The following is a 21,268-nucleotide window of genomic DNA, read 5'->3' as shown; positions in this document are numbered from 1 at the left end:
CTTTGATTTTGGAACCTTTTCAACCTTCTTTCTCCTCCCTGTGCCACTCTCTGCGCCCTTCCCTCCCGGATCCCAGTCTCCGCACCCTTCTGCGCTGTCCCCAACACTGCTTCCTGTTTAGAGCCTCAGGCCTGGTCAGAAAGTGATAAGCTAATGCACACTCTGGAGCTGGTGTGATACAAACTTAATGTATTACCTCTCCCATGGGGAATTAATATTTAAAAGAGTGTGACCTCGAAAGGACAAGACTTAACAAAAGACACCAGGGTGATATATCCCAATTAGAAGGGGGAACACAGAGGAGAGGATAGGGTGGATAGGGTGGGGGTGGGGCTGGGGACTAGTCATCCAGAATTCTCAGTTCATTCCCCATCTGAGACTTAATCTCCATGAACAGCGCACATCCCTGTCTGTCACAGCGAATTATTACAGAATCGTGGCACAACGTCTTTGACCGTACTGTGCGTTATTTATAAGGCCAACCATCAAATCTAAGCCATGAACTAGCCTCACTTGTAAAGCGAAAGTAATACGAAAGTAATGCTAGCCTATTATTGAAAAACAATCATTTACATTTGAGTGTATTATCGGTCAATATGCAGTTCCTTAGGCAAATAGGTAATCTGGTTATTAAGGACACAACCTACATTCATCATCATCATCACCATCCTGACTCTTAGCTTACAGACCAAATTTCCACACTCCAGAAGAAAAAAGAACACGAGAAAACAAATTTTTTTAGGCAACTTGGGGAAGGTTTTGCACTGGATCTTGGTGATGCAAAAATGTTCCCAGATGGATGCCTGATCTGGTTTCACATTTCTGGATTCAGACCCTAACATAATATATGCCCGAGCTGCTTAGAGTCTATTTTTAATGAGCCAGGAAAACAAATAAGTCAAAGAGGAGATTTGGCTTCCTGGGTCTTCACACACCGAGGCTGGCCTACACCACTGCTGAAGGCGAGTGTGTACCACGCTCAGCACCGACGGACTCGGACAGAATCGATGCCTCACCCCCTGCTTCTAATTTGCTTGTATATCTTACTTTCTGACATGTCAGCAGTGCGTAAGGAATTCATTCGTTAACTCTTAATTCCTGATGAGAATATCTATTAAGGGCTAAGGAGCCTCTGAGGAAGAGGTGAGATATGAAGAAGCAAATCAGAAAGTTACCTGATGGTATTTTCACAGTTTTTCTGTAAACCTAAAACACACTAAAATAAAAAGTGTATTTAAATTTTTTTTAATTTTTAACATTTTTATTTATTATTGAGAGACAGAGAGAGACCGAGCATGAGCATGGGAGGGGCAGAGAGAGGGGAAGACACAGAATGTGAAGCAGGCTCCAGGCTCTGAGCTGTCAGCACAGAGCCTGACGCGGGGCTCAAACTCGCAAACCGTGAGATCGTGAGCCAAAGGCAGATGCTTAACCGACTGAGCCACCAACGCACCCCAAAAGCATATTTAAAAGCAAGCTCTGCACTCCGCGGAGCGAGCTCCACCACTCACTACTGGGGAGGCGCCTGTGACCTGCCTTCCTTCCCCTTCCACCCACCTGTCTGCCTCACCTGGCCTTAGGCTGAGCATTTATTTTAGAATAAAATCATGGTGGTGCTCAAAAAACTTAAAAAATAAAAACAAAAGCAAGCTCTCTAACCAAAGAGAAGGATCCAGAGAGTGTCTGTGAGCCAAGCACAGTGTTAAATGTGTCAGGTGCCTCTCCTCCTTGGATCGCTGCCAGGAAACTGCTGGACGCCACTATTATCCCATTTTTAGAGGAGAAAACCAAGGACCAGACAGCTGCACTTTTGAGGAAAACGGGGAGAGACTCTCAATAAAGCAAAACCACAAAGGCTGTCAGCACTGGAGCACTTCTTAACAAAGCGACCGGTCCTGAATAATGGCCCTGCTAATTAGTAAGGGCAAAACATTAGCTTCTTTTTAGAAAACACCCATTTGTCACTTCGAGGAAATACTTTCATGGACAACATGCTCTAAAGATCTATAACTGAACCTGTTCCCTCGTGTGCAGTGGGACTCCTAGCAGTATGTGCTCCTGAGGCCTGTGAGGATTAAGGAAGACAATGCATGAAAGCCTTTAACAGGTGCCTGGCCCTTCCAGGCGGGCCACACTGGGAAATGTCCTCATGCTGTGTGTGGCTCTGTGCCATCTGTGCGGGGCACCTGTCCAGGCACACATTGGTGCTGGTCTAGAGGGAGCCCAGGACGGGGAATTTCTGCGTGCTTGTAACGGGCATGCCGCCCTCCTTGGCCGCCTTGAATTGTCCCCAGTCTGGCAGTGTATATGTTATGGTGTCACATTAGCTAATGAGATCATGCTTGCTAAACTAAGCTAAGCTAATGAGCTCTGCTTAGCTAATCAGCTCCAAAGAAACGAGGTTTCCTTTTTGGTGAACAGGCAGCCCCCTACACTGGCTGTTTGAAACTGTGACTGTGTTTCCCCACTAACAAGTGACAAATGAGGAAAGAGTTCTCAGGCCGGCCTCCTGTCCCTTTTATTCCTTAAGGAGGGAACAGAGTTGCAGGCATTCTGGGTTCTGAGAACCATGGGTCCGTGGCGCAGGGAAGAAAGGAATTCACCATTTTTCACTCTCCCAGGTGCACAGGTTCTGTAAAGGTCAAAAATGGAAGCAAAAAAACAAACATCAGTGACTATTTCGTTTTAACCCAACAAAATGGCCACAAGGGTCACCAACTGCATTCTTTGGCTCATCACCTAGAAGCTTACTTCCTTTCACTATGATTTGTGACAAATCAAAACGGTAGGGGCTGAGAGGGACAAACCAAAGAAATTATGTGAGAACCCCTTTCCCACTCAAGAGTGCTCGTTGGAAATTCTATTTGTGTCTCCCTGTATCCACTAAGATCCAAGGCCAAGGTTGTGAACCCCGGTGAAGACGAGCATGACTTTTTATTGTACAATATGCAGCAAGTCCGGTCTGGAAAGTAATAGTAGTCTTTGCACCGCCAGCCTGAGAACATTAATACCTGCAGGTGACGGAGGCTACAGCAATCTACTCATGACTTTCTTCGAGGAAGAAATGAAAGCTTACAAGAAATGATCAGAAGAAGGTCACGTTGAAGACCAGCTGTATTGACAGTTATGAGGATGGAGATAGTGAGTGCACATGCAGGTGGGTGTGGATGTGAGTGTGTGCCTGGGTCCTGGGGCTCCATGAGGTAGCGCTGGGTGTAGGCCATTCTCTAGATGTTTTAAACAGCCGCCGCTGTGCAGGGTGCGGGCTGCTTAAGGAGCTATGCGGTCATCGTCCCCAGAGCCGCCCTGCGGGAAGCACAGTGGCAACAGCAACAGCGAGAGTAGAGACAGCAGTGGTGCTGGCGTCCTGTGCTGGGGTGGGCAGGGCACAGAGGAGGGCTCTGGGGCTGGCGCTCTGGCTCCGCCCCCTACAACTCTCTAGGGTGAGACCTCCATGAAAGATCCCAGGGCCGGCCACACACCAGTGCAGAACATCAGTACAGCAAGGGCATGACCACGGAGAGAAGTTTAGCGTCAGCGAGCTTATTCCGAATTTTGCAATTGGAAGAAGGTGAGTTTTGTGTTTTACAGTTAGGTTTTGTATACAAGTTACATGCAGTGGTGGGGAAGGGGGATGGCCATGGAAACTTCTTCATGTTCATGGCTTTGGAAGGGTTTAATCTAGCCCTGGTGGTAAGGACACAACTGATTCTGAGCAAAACTCCCCTTGGATAGATGTCATCACCCCTGTCCATTTGCAGAGCAGTCTGACCAGAGTTTCTTGGGGGTCCACCCCAGGCCTGCATCTGCAGTAGGGATGGTTGTGTGGACATCGGATCCACACCATCCAGACGGCCTGGTCCCCAGAAAGAGTCCACAAAGAATGGGGAAGATCAGGCGCAGCCTCAAAAAAGCTGTGACATACAAAACCGTGAGCATGGAGGAGAGCACATGTCCGGGTTAGCTCCAGCCCAGCAGAGAAGCTCAGTTCCGGTACCAGAAAGAGCGCTGACGGCAGTTTCTGGTTCCAGACCTTCCTTCTTCATAGAACCATGAACCTTCTGGGGGCTCTGTTTTCTTCATATGAATGACAATAACAAAAACCTCTTTGTACCTTTGAAACAAGAATCTTAAGAGGGGTAGGGTGCCGGGGTGGCTCAGACGGTTGAGGTCCAACTTCGGCTCAGGTCATGATCTCGCGGTTTGTGAGTTCAAGCCCCACGTTGGGCTCTATGCTGACAGCTCAGAGCCTGGAGCCTGCTTCAGAGTTCTGTCTCCCTCTCCCTCTGCCCCTCCCCTGCTCACACTCTGTCTCTCTGTCTCTCAAAAATAAATAAACGTTAAAAAAACTGAAATCTAAGCCTGTCTGAAAAAAAGGCATGTATATACAATTACTCGTGGCACATGTTGCAAACACCTTTATGTCTTATCTCATGGCATGGTGTTTACTCAGAGATTGGGAAAATTCTAACCTTGGCCCTGACAGCAGACCATCGCACCTCAACGCACAGAGCGCAGAGGTGCCACCTGATAGACAAAGAACTCCCAGTACATGACACCTTGTGTTTGGTGCACTAAATGCTCGACAGGTACTTCTTGAGTAAAGAGAACAGAAATATTAGCAGAAGTAAGAGAGGAGTAAACGTTTCATGGAGAAAGCTATGGGAAGAGTGTTGAGAAGAAATAGATGGCCTGAAGGGACGAGATGGAGCCCTTGTTCACAAGGATGAGGTTTCCCGCCGAACTAAGCACGGGAATCAAGAAAGCACAGTCTGAACAAATGGTCTAGAAACAAACATCTTAGTTTCCCTCCAGAATAAAGCATAGATTCATATATGTCTTCACTAGTATTTTTTCCTTTTTTTTTAATGTTTATTTATTTTTGAGAGAGACAGGGAGACACAGAATCTGAAGCAGACACCAGGCTCTAAGCCATCAGGCACAGAGCCTGACCTGGGGCTCGAACTCCTGGACCACAAGACCATGACCTGAGCCAAAGTCAGACACTTAACTGAGTGATCCACCCAGGCGCCCCAATGTCTTAAGTATTTTGATCAATTTTCTAGACAAGACATTTCAAGTAAAATCACTTTTCTTGAGGAACCTCAGTGGCTTGGTGGGTTAACTCAGGTCATGATCACATAGTTGTGAGATCGAACCCCGTGTCGGGCTCTACATTGACAGTGTGGAGCCTGCTTAAGATCTTTCTCTCTCACTCTCTCTTGCTCTCTCTTTTTCTGCTTCTCTCTTGCTTGTATTCTCTCTCTCTCAAAATAAGCAAATAAGCATTAAAGTCAAAACACCAGTTTTCCTGGGAGGCTGAATGAACCTAACTGATGGATATTCTAGAAACAAACAAGCCGCTTGCCGCACCTGCCCTGCTCGTGTACTGCACACAGTCAGAGCTCTCCCCTCTCTCCCCCGTCCCTGTGCTGGTCAGTGTAGCTGCCAAGAGCAGCCTTACTGGTAGAGGAATCATTATGCCCAACCAAAAAGGAAAAAAGGAAAATAAGTAAGAATGACAATATCTATTCCAAAATACAAGAAGAAATAGTTCAATTTGATATAATCGACTGCATTCCTATTTCCACAGGTTTCCTGATTCAGAAGAGAGAGTACTTCTGTAAGCTTTCTCCTAGAGTGTCACTAAACCCTGCCATATTCTGTCTTCAGTGAAGACAGAGGCAGAAAACAATGACAATTTAAAAATCTTTTTGGGGGGACAAAGGTCTATCTGACATGGAGAAGGAAATTGAGTTAATCAGGTTCAGCCTGATTTCCAGCCTTGCCTTCCTCCTCCTCCTCCCCACAAATGCAGGCTGGCTCCGCAGGTCCTAAGATACAAACCCAGAGGGGACAGAGCAGCCACAGCCTCACCGTCGGGGACTCCCCCCTGCCAGGAGGCTGCTATGCTGCCTTCACACTGTGTCCAGTCCCAGGAGCACATCCAAACTCCCCAGGTTCCCTGCACTTGAGGCTCTATTTCGTGACCCTCAGAACTAGCGACTTGCCTGACACTTTCAGGTCCCTGGGGCTGCCCTGATCTCATCTGTGACCTGCCAGATGGGATCCTTCTCTCCCCCTGCTATTGGTCTGTCCCCCCAACCACCCAGGTCATCCCACCAGGTAGCTGACCCACCTGCAACATTCAACTGTCACTAACCATAATGGACGCTGTCATCTGCTATAGACCCCTCCCGCCCCCACCCTGCTGTCTGTTCTTTTAGGACAGAAGCACTTGTTCCCCCAGCTACGGGAATGCTGGCAACCGTCAGCCTCCAGCCCAGTCCATCTCAGGAAACCACCTGGAACTGGAGAAAGACATCTTGCCCAAGGTCTTACCCCTTCCAGGGGACCCATGTCCAGCTTCCAATCTACAGAATTGTCAGATAATAAATATGTGTGATTTGAAGCCACTAAGTATGTAGTAATCTGTCACGGCAGCAACAGAACACTTATCCAGAGGAAAGACAGAATGAGAAGAAAGGAAAACAATTCCATTTATTTCTACACTTTAACTCTCCCTGTTGTGCGTGATCAGGGCTTGCGTTCAGGAGAGCTTGAGACTTTTCTTGAAAACACCAACTAGGGTCAACTCTGGGTGAGGGGACCAAACCCATACAACCTTCTAAAATCAAAAAGTTCACACCCTCTTTAGAGTGGAGGTGAATATTAATCTCACGTTCTAGAGAACAGATCCATTGTTTCTTGTACCATTAAAACCATCCATAACCAAGAAGCAAGGGAGTTCAGTAATGAATGAATGGGACACTTTGTTGCCATTTCAACTTTTAAACAAAAAAATAGAATTTTGCTAATTGTCTAGTTCAGTCAAGGAATATAACTTAAAAAAGAATACTTCTTACCATTATTCTGTTTTGAGCCAAAGAAATAATTCCTGTATACATTATCCAATGTTAATCCTGACTAAATAATAATTTAATGGCAAAGAATAGGATTTCCTGACTTTCAGTATCTATTTACCTTTCAAAGACATGACAAAACCTTTTGAAATATCTGCACAAAATATGCATATAGCTAATGGAACAGAAACAGAAACACAAAGTCAGTATGCCTCTGAAACAGAGTATAAACACCATTTAAATGTGTGTGTTGGGACCATTCCAGAATTTAATTTGCATGGGCTGCTATCTTAAAGAGAAGAAGGAAAATTTATACCAAGCTAGTAAGTGTGAGATCTGAGTAAAGAATTTTTCTCTCTGGTCAGAAAGACAAATAAACTATATATAGCTACAGAATTTAACTTGGCTTTGGCTTATATGTTCAAAAATGCCCTTATCTGTCATCAAGAATGTGTGTATGGGAAATGGATGGCATTAAAAGACCTCAAAATAGTACCATTCAAGATGATAAACTGCATTGATTATATAAATCCGAGGCCACCTCGAAAGATCAGGCCACTGGGTCACCGGTTGTCTGGCTGCGCATTTCTGGGGCAGCATGGCTCTGCGGACACAAGGCGGCCCCAGGCTGGTACTGGAAAGGACTCAGTGGCTCAAAAGCATGGAGGGGAGGTAAGCCAGGTCTCCAGGCTCAACAACCCAGGGAAGCACGAGCCTCCTGGTACAAAACGGTCATGAAGAGGAGTCCCTACCCGGGTCACGTTTCCAAATTAACCCTCTCCAAAGTCAACAGAGGGATCGCTCGACACAGAGATCTCCAAGAATACTAGAGATCGTCCTCTATCACTATTAAAAAGTTGTAAGAAAAACAGACAAGTCTTAAACACCAGATTTCAACAGTTTTGTCATAAATTTATTTTTACACGCAATGGGTGTGTGAGTCTATCACTATAAACGTTAACAAACACAGCATGGAAGAAAATTTGAGAAAGGAGGCCAGGGGCTGCGGTCCAGGCGTGGGCTGATGAGGACCTACCATACCGAGCAAAAACTACTTTTCTGGCAAAAGCGCTTCTCCCAAGGGAGACCAGGGTTTGGCACCGCGGTGGTGCATTACTGAGTAGTAACTCCTTTCTCTCCTACCAAAGGACATGTCCGAATGGAAGCAGTGAGTGAGGAAAGCTGACCTTGATGCTACCAGAAATTTTTTAAACTTCTCAACCTATAAGGGCACCTGGGTGGCTTAGTTGGTTAAGCGTCCACCTTCGGCCCAGGTCATGATCTCATGGTTCATGGGTTCAAACTCTGCCTGGGATTCTCTCTCTCACTCTCTCTCAAAATAAATAAATAAACTTAAAAAAAAAAACTCTCAAGCTATAGCACGGTAACTTTGGTGTTGTTAGTCCCACATTAATTGCTGCATCCTCCAAAGAAATGTTCTGGTAGTTTAGCTTTCCAGTCTAATAAACCTCTCCAAAAGGTAGTGGCTTAAAACAACAACATTTCTGTTCACAAATCTGCACTGTGGAGAGAACATGGCAGGAACAGTTCGTGCTTGCTCTGCTGGCTCCGGTGGGGTGGCTCAAAGACTCGGGGAAGCAGGGTAATGGAAGGCTCACTGGCTCACATGTCTGCACCATGAACTCAAAGAGCTGGAGGCTGGAAGAGCTGGGGGACCCGTGGGCTCCTCTCTCTGTGTGGCCCGGACTCTCTACATGGTCTCTGTACTATATGGCATCTCTGCACGACGCTGCTAGACTTCTCACACAGTAGCGCAGAGCTCTGAAGGTGCAGGTCCCAGGAGAGGTGGAACTCATGGCCCAGACGAACACTTCATCACCCCTGTGACCTGGCCTCAGAGATCACACAGCCAAACCTCTGCTATGTTCTGCTCTTTAGAACCTCAGTTCTAAAGTCACTAAGGCAGACCCATATACTCAAAAGGAGAAGAACTGGGGTGCCTGGGTGGCTCAAGTCAGTTAAGCATCTGACTCAGGCTTAGGTCATGATCTCACGGTTTTTGAGTTCGAGCCCCACGTCGGGCTCTGTGCTGACAGCTCACGGTCTGGAGCCTGCTTGGGATTCTGTATCTCCCTCTCCCACTGCCCCCTCCAGCTCATGCTCTCTCTCGCTCTCAAATATAAATTAACATTTTTTTGAAAAGGAGAATTCTACTCCATCCTTTTTTTATGGAAAGAAGATTAAAGATTTTATGAATGTGCTTGAAAACCGCCAAATCAAGTATGGAAACGGAGAGGAAGAATACAGCCCAAGAACATTAAAGGAAAGCAGGGGTGACTCAGTCAGTTAAGGGCCCAACTTCAGCTCAAGTCATGATCTCACAGTCGGTTCATGGGTTAGAACCCCATGTCAGGCTCTGTGCTGACAGCGCAGAGCCTGGAGCCTGTTTCAGATTCTGTGTGTCTTTCTCTTTGCCCCTCCCCTGCTCATGCTCTGTTTCTCTCTGTGTCCCAAAAAATAAATAAAAGTTAAAAAAAAAAATTTTTTTTTAAAAGGAAAGCATCAGGAGAGGGTGGTGGCTGGGGTACATAAGAACAGGAAGACAGGGGCACATGTGAGGACTGTGCAGGGGACCAGGGAGGTACCTGTTCTCTTCACTGAGTGTGGAGGCCCCACGAACACACATGCAGTGCTCAGTGCCCTGCCTTCTGAGCATCAGAGGACAACTGGGTAAGAGATCTCTACGGGCAAGAGTGATTCAAGACTAGAAAGCAAACGCTCTAAGCAAGGGAGAAAGAGAACGAGAGATGGAAGTCACAAGGGAAGAAGCAAGAGTGATCACCATGATGATTCAACCCTGCTCAAGAAAGTAAGAAAGGCACAAGGGGAATGAGCAAAGTGAATCCAGGGCTGGAAAGAAACGACAGATACAATCGAGGAGAAAGAGAAAAAGGAAAAGAAAAAGGTAAGCAGAAGATGAACATCCTAGAAGCTACAGGAAGAAACAATTTCAAGTAAAAAGAAAGTCGTCACAATCTCCCACACCACTGAGGGGAAAGGAAGAACAAAAACCAAAAAGAAGGACACCGATTTTGTCAAGGAAGTAGTCAGGAACACACACTCTGGGACCCATTTTATTTTTACTATCTGTACAAGGGGAGGCAATAGTTTCTCACCTCAGCAAGTAGAACTAATTGACTTCCCTGTTTTGTGTTAAAAGGAACTGTTTCTGTATTCGTGAGAGGCACCTGACTAGACACCAGCCTTAGGGAGCTTAAATCCTTTCCCACGTGGTTAGACAGCTGTTCCTTGACGGAAAGACCACCTCGAGGCAAAGCACATCCACCCCCAGAGGCCCCTGGTGGCGCACTCCTCTATCGGCCACCTTGCCCAGCCTGGTCACATTCTGATGGCTCTCAACAGCAAGACCAGGTTCCCCTGGACTTTGAGGTCAGCAGTTTTAAAACCCAGTTTGAAGATGTATGGAAATTATCATATTCCTATTTTTAAAAATGGCATGTTCTGTCCAAATGTGCTTCAAGTGTTCTAAAATAAAAAGGTCTCATTACAGTTGAAAGAAACTCCACCTCAAAAATCCCTAGAGGGAGACAGAGACGCCTATTCCAACAGTATTCTAGCTCCCAGCTGTGAGGGGCCAAGGAGGCAGAGGCAAAAATAGGCCTCAATTAAGGGTAGCACAGCATCTACAGACTGGAGGGATGGAGTCAGGGGAAAAGAACACACACGCGCGCACGCACAAACACACACACACAGCTGTCACCTTTCTCTTCATTCTGGGACTGCTCGTGGCAGGGAAGAGAGTTCTCTCTCTCATGGAGAGCACTAGGCAGACTGAAGGGTCTCTAAGAGCTGAGGGCTGCCTGGTTCAATCATAAATCCCTTCTATCAGGACTTTCAACTAAAGCCAGCTATGTGGCAAGAGGTCGTAACAGAACCTTAATTACAAGTATTCCGAGGGTTTGTGTCTGAGCTAGACATGAGATCAGAGAAGAGCTTCCTTACTCAAAGTATTAGAAGTGGGAGGATGAAAAGTTAAGCTTTCTTTTTAAATCAATGAAAAACTAGCATCAAATTAAATGGGCAGATGACGATTTGTGATAAAGTATCTCACTTATCACAAGGATATATATTTCTATAAACCTTAACTTCAATGGTTAGCTGATAGTTAGGATTTATCTTCTGATAACTATTTTGCCATCATATAAAAATATAACAGATTGAATTTCATGCTAAATTCTGCTACCCAGGCCTAAGCATTTGGGCCCAGATGTCACAGGCATGGCCAGGATGCACTTAAGAAAAAATCAAAACCTATGAAGAGGCAGCAGTATATACTCTATCCCTTAAAATGACAGTAAATGCCAAGAATCAGCAAGAAGTCCAAAAAAGAAAGACCAGAAATAGTATGAGGAATAAATTGAGTATATTTACACAAACCAAATATTATAGCAACAAAAACCAATTACATATAATGCAACAACATGCATGAATCTAAGAAACACAATATTAACTTTAAAAAAAATCACAAGCTGGAAGTTGTAAAAGCAATCCCTCCCACTCTGACAATGAGAACAAGGCCAGGTTAGCTACAAAAGCAGTTTTTAAAAATATATCAGGGAGCTAAGGGTGCAAAGAAGCTTAACTATGTTGAGCCCTTCCCAAGAGAAGAAAGGCCAACAGCTACTTCCATTCCTAGCAAAGTGGCAGGAAAAATAGGAATCCACCATAGCCAGGAGTAAAGAGAAAGCAGGTAAATTTTTAAACAAGTTAAATGGCCATATGGATAGCCATATGGATAAGAATTCCCGGGAGCCTGAACCACAGAGTGAGTCTGCACCACCAGCAAACTCCTTCCCATAGATCTCCATGAAACACATAAGAGTGCACCTAAGGCTGGGGTTAGGACAGGAGAGTTGAGAGGCAACTGCCCTCGGAACTATAGGACCTTCCCAAGGGTATGCAGGGGTCAGCATAAAAACTGAAAAAATATCCCTTATGCACTTCAGGCCCTCTCCAGAGACACTGCAGCAGCCCTCCAAAAGCTGAGGCTGGGTAGCTGGACAGAGAAAGAGAGAGGCACTATGCTGAAGAAGGCTGGGACAGTACTGAAAGCTGAGAAAACTCCCCAGTAATCCAAAATGCTGGCATACTGGCTGAAAAACAGAAATCTTCCACAGTTAGGTAAGTGGCTGCTGGGTTGTGAAGCATAAAAAAAACTTAGAGAGTTTAGCCAGGAGTCAGATCTCAATTCCTGATAAAGGGAAAGTCACTGTCCACAGAACATTTGAACTCAATGATAAAATGGATCCAATGAAAGCTTCAGTAAAGATCACACACATTTTAATAACACATTAGATTGACTCAGCCCACACATTTGTGGCCCGATAAAAGGTCATGCTCTATTATATTAGTGCATCCTCTGTGATTCTTTTGCACACACTATCTGGCATGAAATAAAAAATTATGAGGTATACAAAGAAGGGAGAAAATATTACCCATAGCCAAGAGAAGAAATAGCCAAAGAAGTAGACCCAGAGATGACACAGCTGTTGGAATCATTAGGCACAATAACAACAACAAAAAACTGTTAAAGGATCCAGTGGAAAATATGGACATGAATAGATGGAGAATTTCAGGAAAATTATGGAAATTATTTTTTAAACTATATAAAAACTATATAACTATTTTTAAATGTAAAGATGCTAAAAATGAAAAAAATAAGACAAAAAAAGATGGTTTAACATAAACAAGACAGAGCAAAGGATCAGTAAACCTGAAGTCAGATCAATAGGAATTATTCAAGCTGAAACACAAAAATTTAAAAAAAAAAGAGTATAAGAAAACATGGGATAAGAGAGAAACAAGAGAAATATTTGAAGAAATAATGAATGAAAATGTTCTAAAATATGATGAAAGATACCAATTCTCAGATCCAAGAAGTCTTAGCCAAGCCTGAGCCTCAGCAGAAGAAAGCTATACTTGGAAATGTCTTAGTTCTGCTTCTGGAAACAAAAAACAAAATATAAAATCAGATGGGAAAAAATCACCCATTACATACCACAGGGAAATATGCTAAAAATAAAGGCTAACTTCTCATCAGAAACAAAAGAGGCCAGAAAGACAGTGGGCCAAAATCTTCAAAGTTCTGATTTTAAAAACTTTCAAACTTGGGGTACCTGGGTGGCTCAGTCAGTTGGGTGTCTGACTTAGGCTCAGGTCATGATCCCATGGTCCATGGGTTCGAACCCCACATCAGGCTCTGTGCTGACAGCTCAGAGCCTGGAGCCTGCTTCGGATTCTGTATCTCCCTCTCTCTCTCTCTGCCCCTGCCCCACTCACACTTTGTCTCTCTCCCTCTCAAAGATAAATAAACATTAAAAAAATTTGTTTAACTGTCAAACTAAAATTCTATATCCAGTGAAAATATCTTCTCTCCTTTAAAAATGAAGGCAAAAAAAACATCTTCAGAAAAAGCAAAATCTAAGAACTTGTCACCAGTAGACCTACATTAGGAAATACTAAAGGAAATACTTTAGGCCAAAGAGAAAGGATACACGTAGAAAAAATAAATAGTACTAGAAATGGTAAAGATGTAAAGCTAAATATAAAACTCCACTTAAAATTATCTCTATTTTATACATGTATAAATGTTATTTTAGATTTTATGTGTATGTTTTACTTTAAAGTATCTTCGTTTCATGTATATTGTATGTGTTTCTTTTACATACTATTGACAGCTTTAAAGTAGTAACATTCCTGGCTTTATAGCACACAGGTATATACGTATGACAATAAGATTTACAAAGTGTAAGAGAAGTAGAATTACAATGTATTAGGCTTGCTACATTAGTTATGAAGTACAGCATTACTGTTTGGAGGTAGACTCTTGTAGGGGAAACATGCCTATCTGAGTTCTCAAAATCTTAAAAAGTACAAAGAAATATAGCCTAAATTTGTTACAGGAAATAAAGTGGGATATTAAAAATATGCAGTTCATTTAAATGAAGGCCAACAACACATATTACATAAGCAGAAAACAAATACTAAGATCATAAACTTACAATATTGGGACAAATAGTAAAATTTGAATATGGACTGTTGTAACCACATTAAATTGACTGAAATTGATACCATTACAGTTGACCCTTAAACAAAATGGGGGTTAGGGATGCCAACCCCACTCCACCCCACACAGTTGAAAACTGGTGTATAACTTTCAACTCCCTCAAAACTTAACTACTAAATTGTCCACTGTTGACCAGCAGCCTTACAGGTAACCAGTCAATTAACACAGATTTTGTGTGTTATATGTATTAATACTGTACTCTTACAATAAAGTAAGCTAGCGAAAAGAAACTGTTATTTAAAAAACCATAAGGGAGAACAAATACATTTACAGGACTGTACTGTGAAAAAACTCCATGTATAAGTAGACCCGCGCAGCACAAACCTGTGCTGTTCAAGGGTCAACTGTACTATGTTAATATAAGAAAAAGTCTTTTGCTCAAGAACTAAATGCTGAGAGAGCCCTGAACGATTCAGCGGGTGGAACGGCTGACTCTTGATTTCGACTCAGGTCATGCATGATCCCAGGATCGTGGGTTTGAGCCCCCATGTCCACAAGTGTGGAGCCTGCTTGAGATTCTCTCCCTCTCTCTCTCTGACACACATACACACAAAAGAATTAAATATGGGAAAATTTGGACATAAAAGGTATGATGTCTGCAACTTACCATTTAATTGCCCAGGAAGAAGAAGGGGAAAGGGCAGTGATGAAAGGGTTTTTTTTTTATATGCATAAAAGATTTATTTACTTTTTCCTATAGATAGTAAATTTCTGTTTATATTTTTTATATAGAAAAACAAGCCACACTAAAAAAATCTATATTTTTTAATTTTAATCTATTTTAATTTTAATCTATTATTTGGGAGTGTGTACATTAAGAAACCTTGAGGAGAAGCAAGGCATTCATACTGACTCAGCTCAGGTGGAATGACCTCAGGGAGGGACAGGGACATGGAACAGAGCTAAAACCCAGAGGGTGTGAGTCGATTCAAAAGCCCTGGTATCACTGTGGCCCTTGAGTTCAGATTCTCTCAAATTGAGGTACTTTATTTCAACACTTGCATATATGTTATATATAATCGTCTGTAATGAATATATTATTTAAAGGGGAGAAGTGAGGAGATAGAAGATCATCCAGTTTATAATTTAGTTTGATTTGGGACCAATGTTTATATTCAGTAAAGAACCACACAAAAGCAGTAATATGGTCCCCAACACTTACCTGAACCAACTTTTTATCAGATCCAAATTCCTGGACGTAACTATACAGCAATACCTACTGTCTACCATGGCTTTCTCTCTCCTACCAACCTCAGCTACAGAAAACTGAATACACTTCCTTGAAACACTTAATTTAAATTCTCTGGCTAAGACATAGTAACTCTGGCATGAATAAATTATGTGCAACACTGCACTGCAAAGGAAAAATCGCCAGGTCATGTAGACATGGCCCATTAAGTAGTTGACCATCATTAGCTTCTTACAGGAATGTACAGGTGTCCTTTCTGCATAACTGGGCATCGCTTCCCACTAACAGAGAGTCAACAGCCTCCTTCAGAGTTTTATTAAATCAATTTAAGTATCAAAAGTCAAGAACTTATAAAATGTAAAATTATTTTATGTACTAGGGGTAGTTGGGTAACAGTAACATATATATATATGTCTTGGAATGCTTTATTTGCTAAAACATTTACTTAAAAAAATAAAGAAAAACTAGAAAGAGGGCTTAGTTAGCCAGGTGAACATCTCAGCTCTGTCACGAGTTTGCTAAAGAGCTAAGAAACCTTTCATTTCCTCTGCTTCAATTAATGTATTTGAAAAGGGATGAGACCTGATTCTAAATTCAGAAGAATTACACCTAATAATCAAAGTTTCTAAGGCAACTATGTTCTGCAAGGCATTATTAATTAGAAATTTTAGTGTTTTTACAACTTTTTTTTTAAATGTTTTTGATTTAGCTTTGAGAAGCAGAGAGCGACAGCACAAGCAGGGGAGGGGCAGAGAGAGAGGGAGACACAGAATCTGAAGACAGACTCTAGGCTCTCAGCTGTCAGCACAGAGCCCGATGCGGGGCTCGAACCCCCGAACCAGAAGATCATGACCTGAGCTGAAGTCAGATGCTTAACCAACTGAGCCACCCAGGCGCCCCTACAACTTTACAAGATGAAAAACTGAAGCATGAGGGAGTTGTTTTCAGTGTTTCAATATTACTATTATTCTATAAACAACAAATATTTACTGAGAGCCTGCTCTGTACCAGGTACTATTTTAGGTACCGGAGATAAAATACAACAGTGAACAAAACTAACGCATTCCCTATCCTCATGGGACTTACGTGTATGAACTGGCACACAAATGAACAGATCGGTGCCCTCACATCAAGGGGTCATTAATAAGGTTTTGATGCCACCTGAAATTCCCATGGATCCAAAACTCTTGTGGATCCTGTGGGTTACAAAGTGTCCCTGATGGCATCGACTTGGCTAGCAGGGGATGGTCAGGGTAGCTCCCTGAGGCTCATCTTCTACCGTCTACTACCAACCCCGTGGTGTTCTACGAGGCACCACATGGCCAGCATCTGGCCAGGAGACAGGACACGTTCCGTATGTTTTCTGAGATGGCGGTAAACCTGATGCAGTTCTGAATAGGGCAGTTGAGAAAAGAGAAGGTCCTTATCTTTGTAATGGAAGCATCTTCTACTAAATGATAAAGGATTTCCAATTTATGAGGGAGAAATGAAGGAAATAACACTTTTGTTTATGGGAGACGGTCCATTATTCCATCTTCAAAGCAAACATCACCCCAGTTCCACTGACTACCAATTATTCCTCAATTATTTCAGAGGGGATTAGCCAAAGAAAGGAGGAGAAGGAGGAAAAAGAAACAAAGGGAAGGAGGGAAGGAGAAAAGGGAGGAGAGAAGGAAGTCAGAAAGGGGAAGACAATTGGTGGCTTTTAAAAAAAAATCATCAATGGACTTCCGGCGATGACAAACGGAAGAATGCTTCCACGTCCTGAGTGTTTCAGCCCCAGCAACATCTCCAAACTGCCCGTGACCACAGCACAGCCCCGCGAGACGGTCGCGTCCAGGAGCTGAGCAGGGCCCCCCTCACCTCATCCGGCTGCCTGGCTCCTCTGCTTCTTTCTGTCCCTGTGATCAGAACTACAGGATGTCGACAGTTCAGGGCCAAAGCCTTTCATTTTCAAAACTTCAACTGGAAACAAAAGCAGGATGTATGTATGTGGATGTCAGAGAAGGAGAGACAGAGAAATGGGTAACACTCAGTGATCTTTTCAAATTGCAATTCTGCAGATGGGGATACAAGCGTGAGGACGTTGCTGGGAGTCTTAGACAAACCAGCCCCTCCGTAACTGCAAGGGGCAGTGACATCGACAGCACTGCGACCAGCTTCCTCCCTCCCCTCTTGAATAGGACTATAAAATGCTGTCACTCTCTAGCGGTGCCTACGCAGAACACAGGACGCCCCCAAATGCACAGCCTGGCCCTCCTTGAAAATGAGTGGGGTTGCATCAGGTTGCTTCTCATAGCTTTCTTTACTGTCTTCACAGTTCGAAGACGGTAGCTCTAAAAACAGCAAAGAAATCCAGTCCCTGCTTCTCTGAGGCTTCCTCCGTGCTCCTGCTCAGGGCTGGACAAGGGCGTTCCCCAGACACCTCTGCAAGAGTCCCACTCCGAAGAGGCGAGAGTGAGCCACTCCCCCTGATTCATACAAAGACTTTTATTTACTGCAAACTACACAGGTCTGCATTTTTTCAGTCCAATATGCTATCACTATTATACTTGCTTATTAACCCACAAACTCCCTCCTTCCAAGGCTCTCAGTAAAGGGAGTCCTTGGGAGGCTACTTCTGAGGTCTGCTTGAATAACAGTACTCATTTCCTGAGTACTTACTATGGATGAGACCCTGAATGAAGCATATACTTTTTCACTTAATCTTCACAACACTTTAAGGTAGAGATTATTAATCCCATTTAATAGATTGGGAAACTGAGACTTAGAAAAATCCAATTATCTTCTCAGGGTCATACTTAGCATCTTGGGATCTGTCCCTCCAAAGTCCAAACCTTTAAGCACTATTCATACTTGGAGGAAGGGCAGCACAGTGGGTCAGAAAGGGCACTGGCTTTGCGCTCAGAAGCCTCTAGTTAGTGTATGACCCAGGGTGCTCATATCACCTCTCCATGCCTCTGTCACTTCCTCTCCAGTGTGGTAAGAATCATTTCTACCCCGCCCTTTTCCCAGGGCCAGAGGCAGTATCAACACCTGCTGCTATGTTCCCACAACCCCCTTTCTCTCGGATGAACTTCCCTGTCGTCTGTTCAAGGTTAGGAATGAGAGGTAGGGTAGGGAACAGTTGCAAAAAAAAAAAAAAAAAAGAGGTCTGAAGCTAAGTCACATGTCTTCAAATTCTGTCCTTGCTTTTCGTAACTGTACGGGGAAGCATGGACTCTAATGTTTGAACATGAATTCTACTCATATTAAAGTTATCTAGAATGAAATTAAACCAAATAGGCAAACACATAGTATATACTCAATAAATAACTAAAGGAAGGGCAGAAGCAGGCAGGCAGGGAGCTGACAAAACTGGCATTTTCTCTTGTTCTCTTTTACACTGTTGGCATTTCATATCCTATGTATGGAACTAATTGCTTCTCCAAGTCTATCAAATTAATTTGACCAAAGTTGTTTAATTTCACTTTGTCATTAGCAATGATAAAGAACTTAAAAGCAACACAATGACAAATGTTCTGAGCCAAACCATAATATTCTATAGTTTGAACAGCCCTAGGATTGTTCCCAACTGAGGCATCATCCTAGGATTGGCCTGTTTTCTTGAAATTTCCACTTGCCTAGTGGAAGCAACACCCAGGAAGACCAACACACACAGAGTTTATCGAAAAATGAGGCCAGCAGTAGGAGCTAATAAAATCCCAGCACCCGTGTTTATTCCTACAGACGCTGGTTAACACACTGCTGAGAGCAGAGACAGATCCTGGACAACCTACTAGTGACGACTTCAGGGAACTCTTCGAAGAAACACACACGGGGCTCCAGGAGGGACGGTTTGCTCACAAGCAACAAGAATAAAGAAATAAAAACAGCCAGGATAACTAGAGGGGATCTCTAACGAGACAGGGGGAATTTGGGTGCGTGCAGAAAATGAAACATTCATCATCCTGCATGCACCACACCTGTGGCTGAGCTCAATAAATTAACCCATTTTCCCTCACCCTTAAAACTGCTTTTTAAAAAAATGCCAATAGTTCAAAACGTTAACGTTAGGAACATGGTGAACAGTCTCTATCTAGAAGACCACCTGCAATGACAGCCACCCTTAGAAGGATGGCATTTGCGTTCAACCACGTGGCATCATCCTTTGAGTCCCTGAATCTGTTATGACTCAGACTCAGGTCTGTCAGGAGGAGCAGCTGGCTCTGGAAAGGGGCAAGGGGAACAACAAAAGGACATAGCATTTCTCCTGCCATCCCCAAAGCCTTTTCACAGCCTCCCCCTCCCATCCCCAAGTCCCCCAACAGGCTCCACCCTAGTTGCAAAAATGTCCAAAAGTTAAACTTCCAGGAGAGAAATGGAGGGGCTGTGAGTGAGGACTGGGGGAGGTTGAGTGGCTTACCTCCGAGATCTCTCTCCTCACCTGTTCTAACTCAATCCTGTTGTAACTGGTCACAACACAATGTTGAGACACAAAATGTTTCCCCTCAGAGTCAGAGGGCTTCACACAAGTATCACATCATCAAGAGATCATTCATTTCTGATTGACGTCGCATTTGGAATACCAAACACTGGGCACAAAACCAGAGCCTATTAATACTCACCAGAGACAAAAAGAAAATAAACACAGAGGTTTAATTAACCCTACGCAACAGAAGATGGAGACTGGACGCCACCATGCCCCATAATAGGCAGGATACCGGAAGCACAAAGAACTCCCAATAACTGTATTACCTTCTTTTTTAAGCTGGGATGGGGCGTGGCTATAACTTTTATTGAGCAAAAGATACCAGGAATTACATAAGAAGCTGCATTGCCAATGTTGGACCCAATAAGAGCAATTGAAATTGATTCTGGAATGTGGTTAAAGTACTTGATCTAATCTATTAATAAATAAAAAGATCTTTCATTAGTTGGCAGGAGGACAGTTGCCACTGGCCAACTTGATTTTCCTGAAAACGGGGAAGACTCGCATGCGCTTTTTTTTCAGATCAAAGCCCTAATGTCCCAAAGTATTGTTTCTGGAACCAGAAGTTACCATGCCCCCTCACACTTTTCCTGAACGGGCTGAAAGTCTCCTTTCACCTGTTCCCCAACATTAGGAAGGGAGGAGAAAGTGTTTGTCTGCAGTATTTTTTTAATGGAAACTTTTTTAAAAGCGCAGAGTTTCGAAACCTCATGGTAAATCAGAAATTGTTGATCAAGGGTGACCATCTAATGAGAATGAAAAATGAAATTACCCTATCCAGGCCACGCCGGGTGGCCTTCGCTCTGAAACCTGAAATAACCAAGACGCTTCACGATTCAGCGAAGGCACCTGGAAGATTCAGCAAATGAGCTGAACAAGATGCCCTATAGCGTGTGAGCAGGAAAGGAAGTCAATTCTATTTATCGCTGCCTGAGAAATCAGCCTCATCCTCCCTTCCCACAGAAAGCTACAGCTGGTCTCCAAACTCAGCAGAGACAGAACCCGGGATCAGTCACCTGCGAGGTGCCACCCGACCCGCGCACGCCGCCGCAAGGCCGGCACACCTTCCAAGTGTCCCCTCTCCCCTCTCCACGCCCAGAGCCCGCCCCAGGGGTTGCACTGTTGCGGGGGTGGGGGGGGGGACCAAAGAGCAACAGACCTTTGAGGAATAGAAAAAAAAAAAAAAAGAGGGAGAAGCGGGTTTGCATTATATAACAAGGTACATACAGCAAGTAAGGCTTCTGGAAAACGAAAGTAGCGAGGGGAGGGGCAGGGGTCGGGGACAGGCGAGGGGAGCCGGGCGTCGCGGAGCTTTCGCCGCCACTTACTCGAAGGCGAAGAAGAGTCCGCTAGTGACCAGGATGAGGATGAGAGTCAGGTAGAAGACGCCCGTCTGCCGGGCCATCATGATCCTGCCGTTGCAGAAGAACTTGTTTCTTCCCGGGAAAACCTCCCATTTCCTCCGGGCCGCGATTTTCTTCTTCTTGTGGGGCGACTCCATGGGGGAGGAGCTGTGGGTGCTGATCTGACTGTACTCGCAGTCTTTCATGGGCCCGCCGCCGCCGGGAGGCATCCACGAGGGCAGCCGGCTGGGGGCGCACGCCGCCCCCAGAAGCCCCCCGGCCGCGCGGGCCCCG

At 44.2% G+C, this 21,268-nt stretch overlaps 1 protein-coding gene across 5 annotated transcripts in view; it reads right to left on the bottom strand.

Moving 5' to 3' along the window:
* The window catches only part of ZDHHC14 (zinc finger DHHC-type containing 14), a 271,981-nt gene extending 250,719 nt beyond the window's left edge, over nucleotides 1-21,262 (bottom strand). For 4 of the 5 annotated variants that reach the window (XM_029944128.1, XM_029944129.1, XM_029944130.1 and 1 more), the window contains exon 1: nucleotides 20,960-21,262. In XM_029944128.1, the coding sequence (XP_029799988.1) occupies nucleotides 20,960-21,204 (245 nt within the window). In that variant the 5' untranslated portion in view covers nucleotides 21,205-21,262. The remainder of the gene's footprint in view (nucleotides 1-20,959) is intronic. The other variant, XM_029944133.1, reaches the window with a different exon arrangement.
* Between the last annotated feature and the right edge of the window lie 6 nt (nucleotides 21,263-21,268).

The sequence above is a fragment of the Suricata suricatta genome, chromosome 7 (genome assembly GCF_006229205.1).
Source record: "Suricata suricatta isolate VVHF042 chromosome 7, meerkat_22Aug2017_6uvM2_HiC, whole genome shotgun sequence".
In the NCBI taxonomy this organism is placed as follows: Eukaryota; Metazoa; Chordata; class Mammalia; order Carnivora; family Herpestidae; genus Suricata; species Suricata suricatta.
This window is presented reverse-complemented; position numbering and strand designations above follow the sequence as displayed.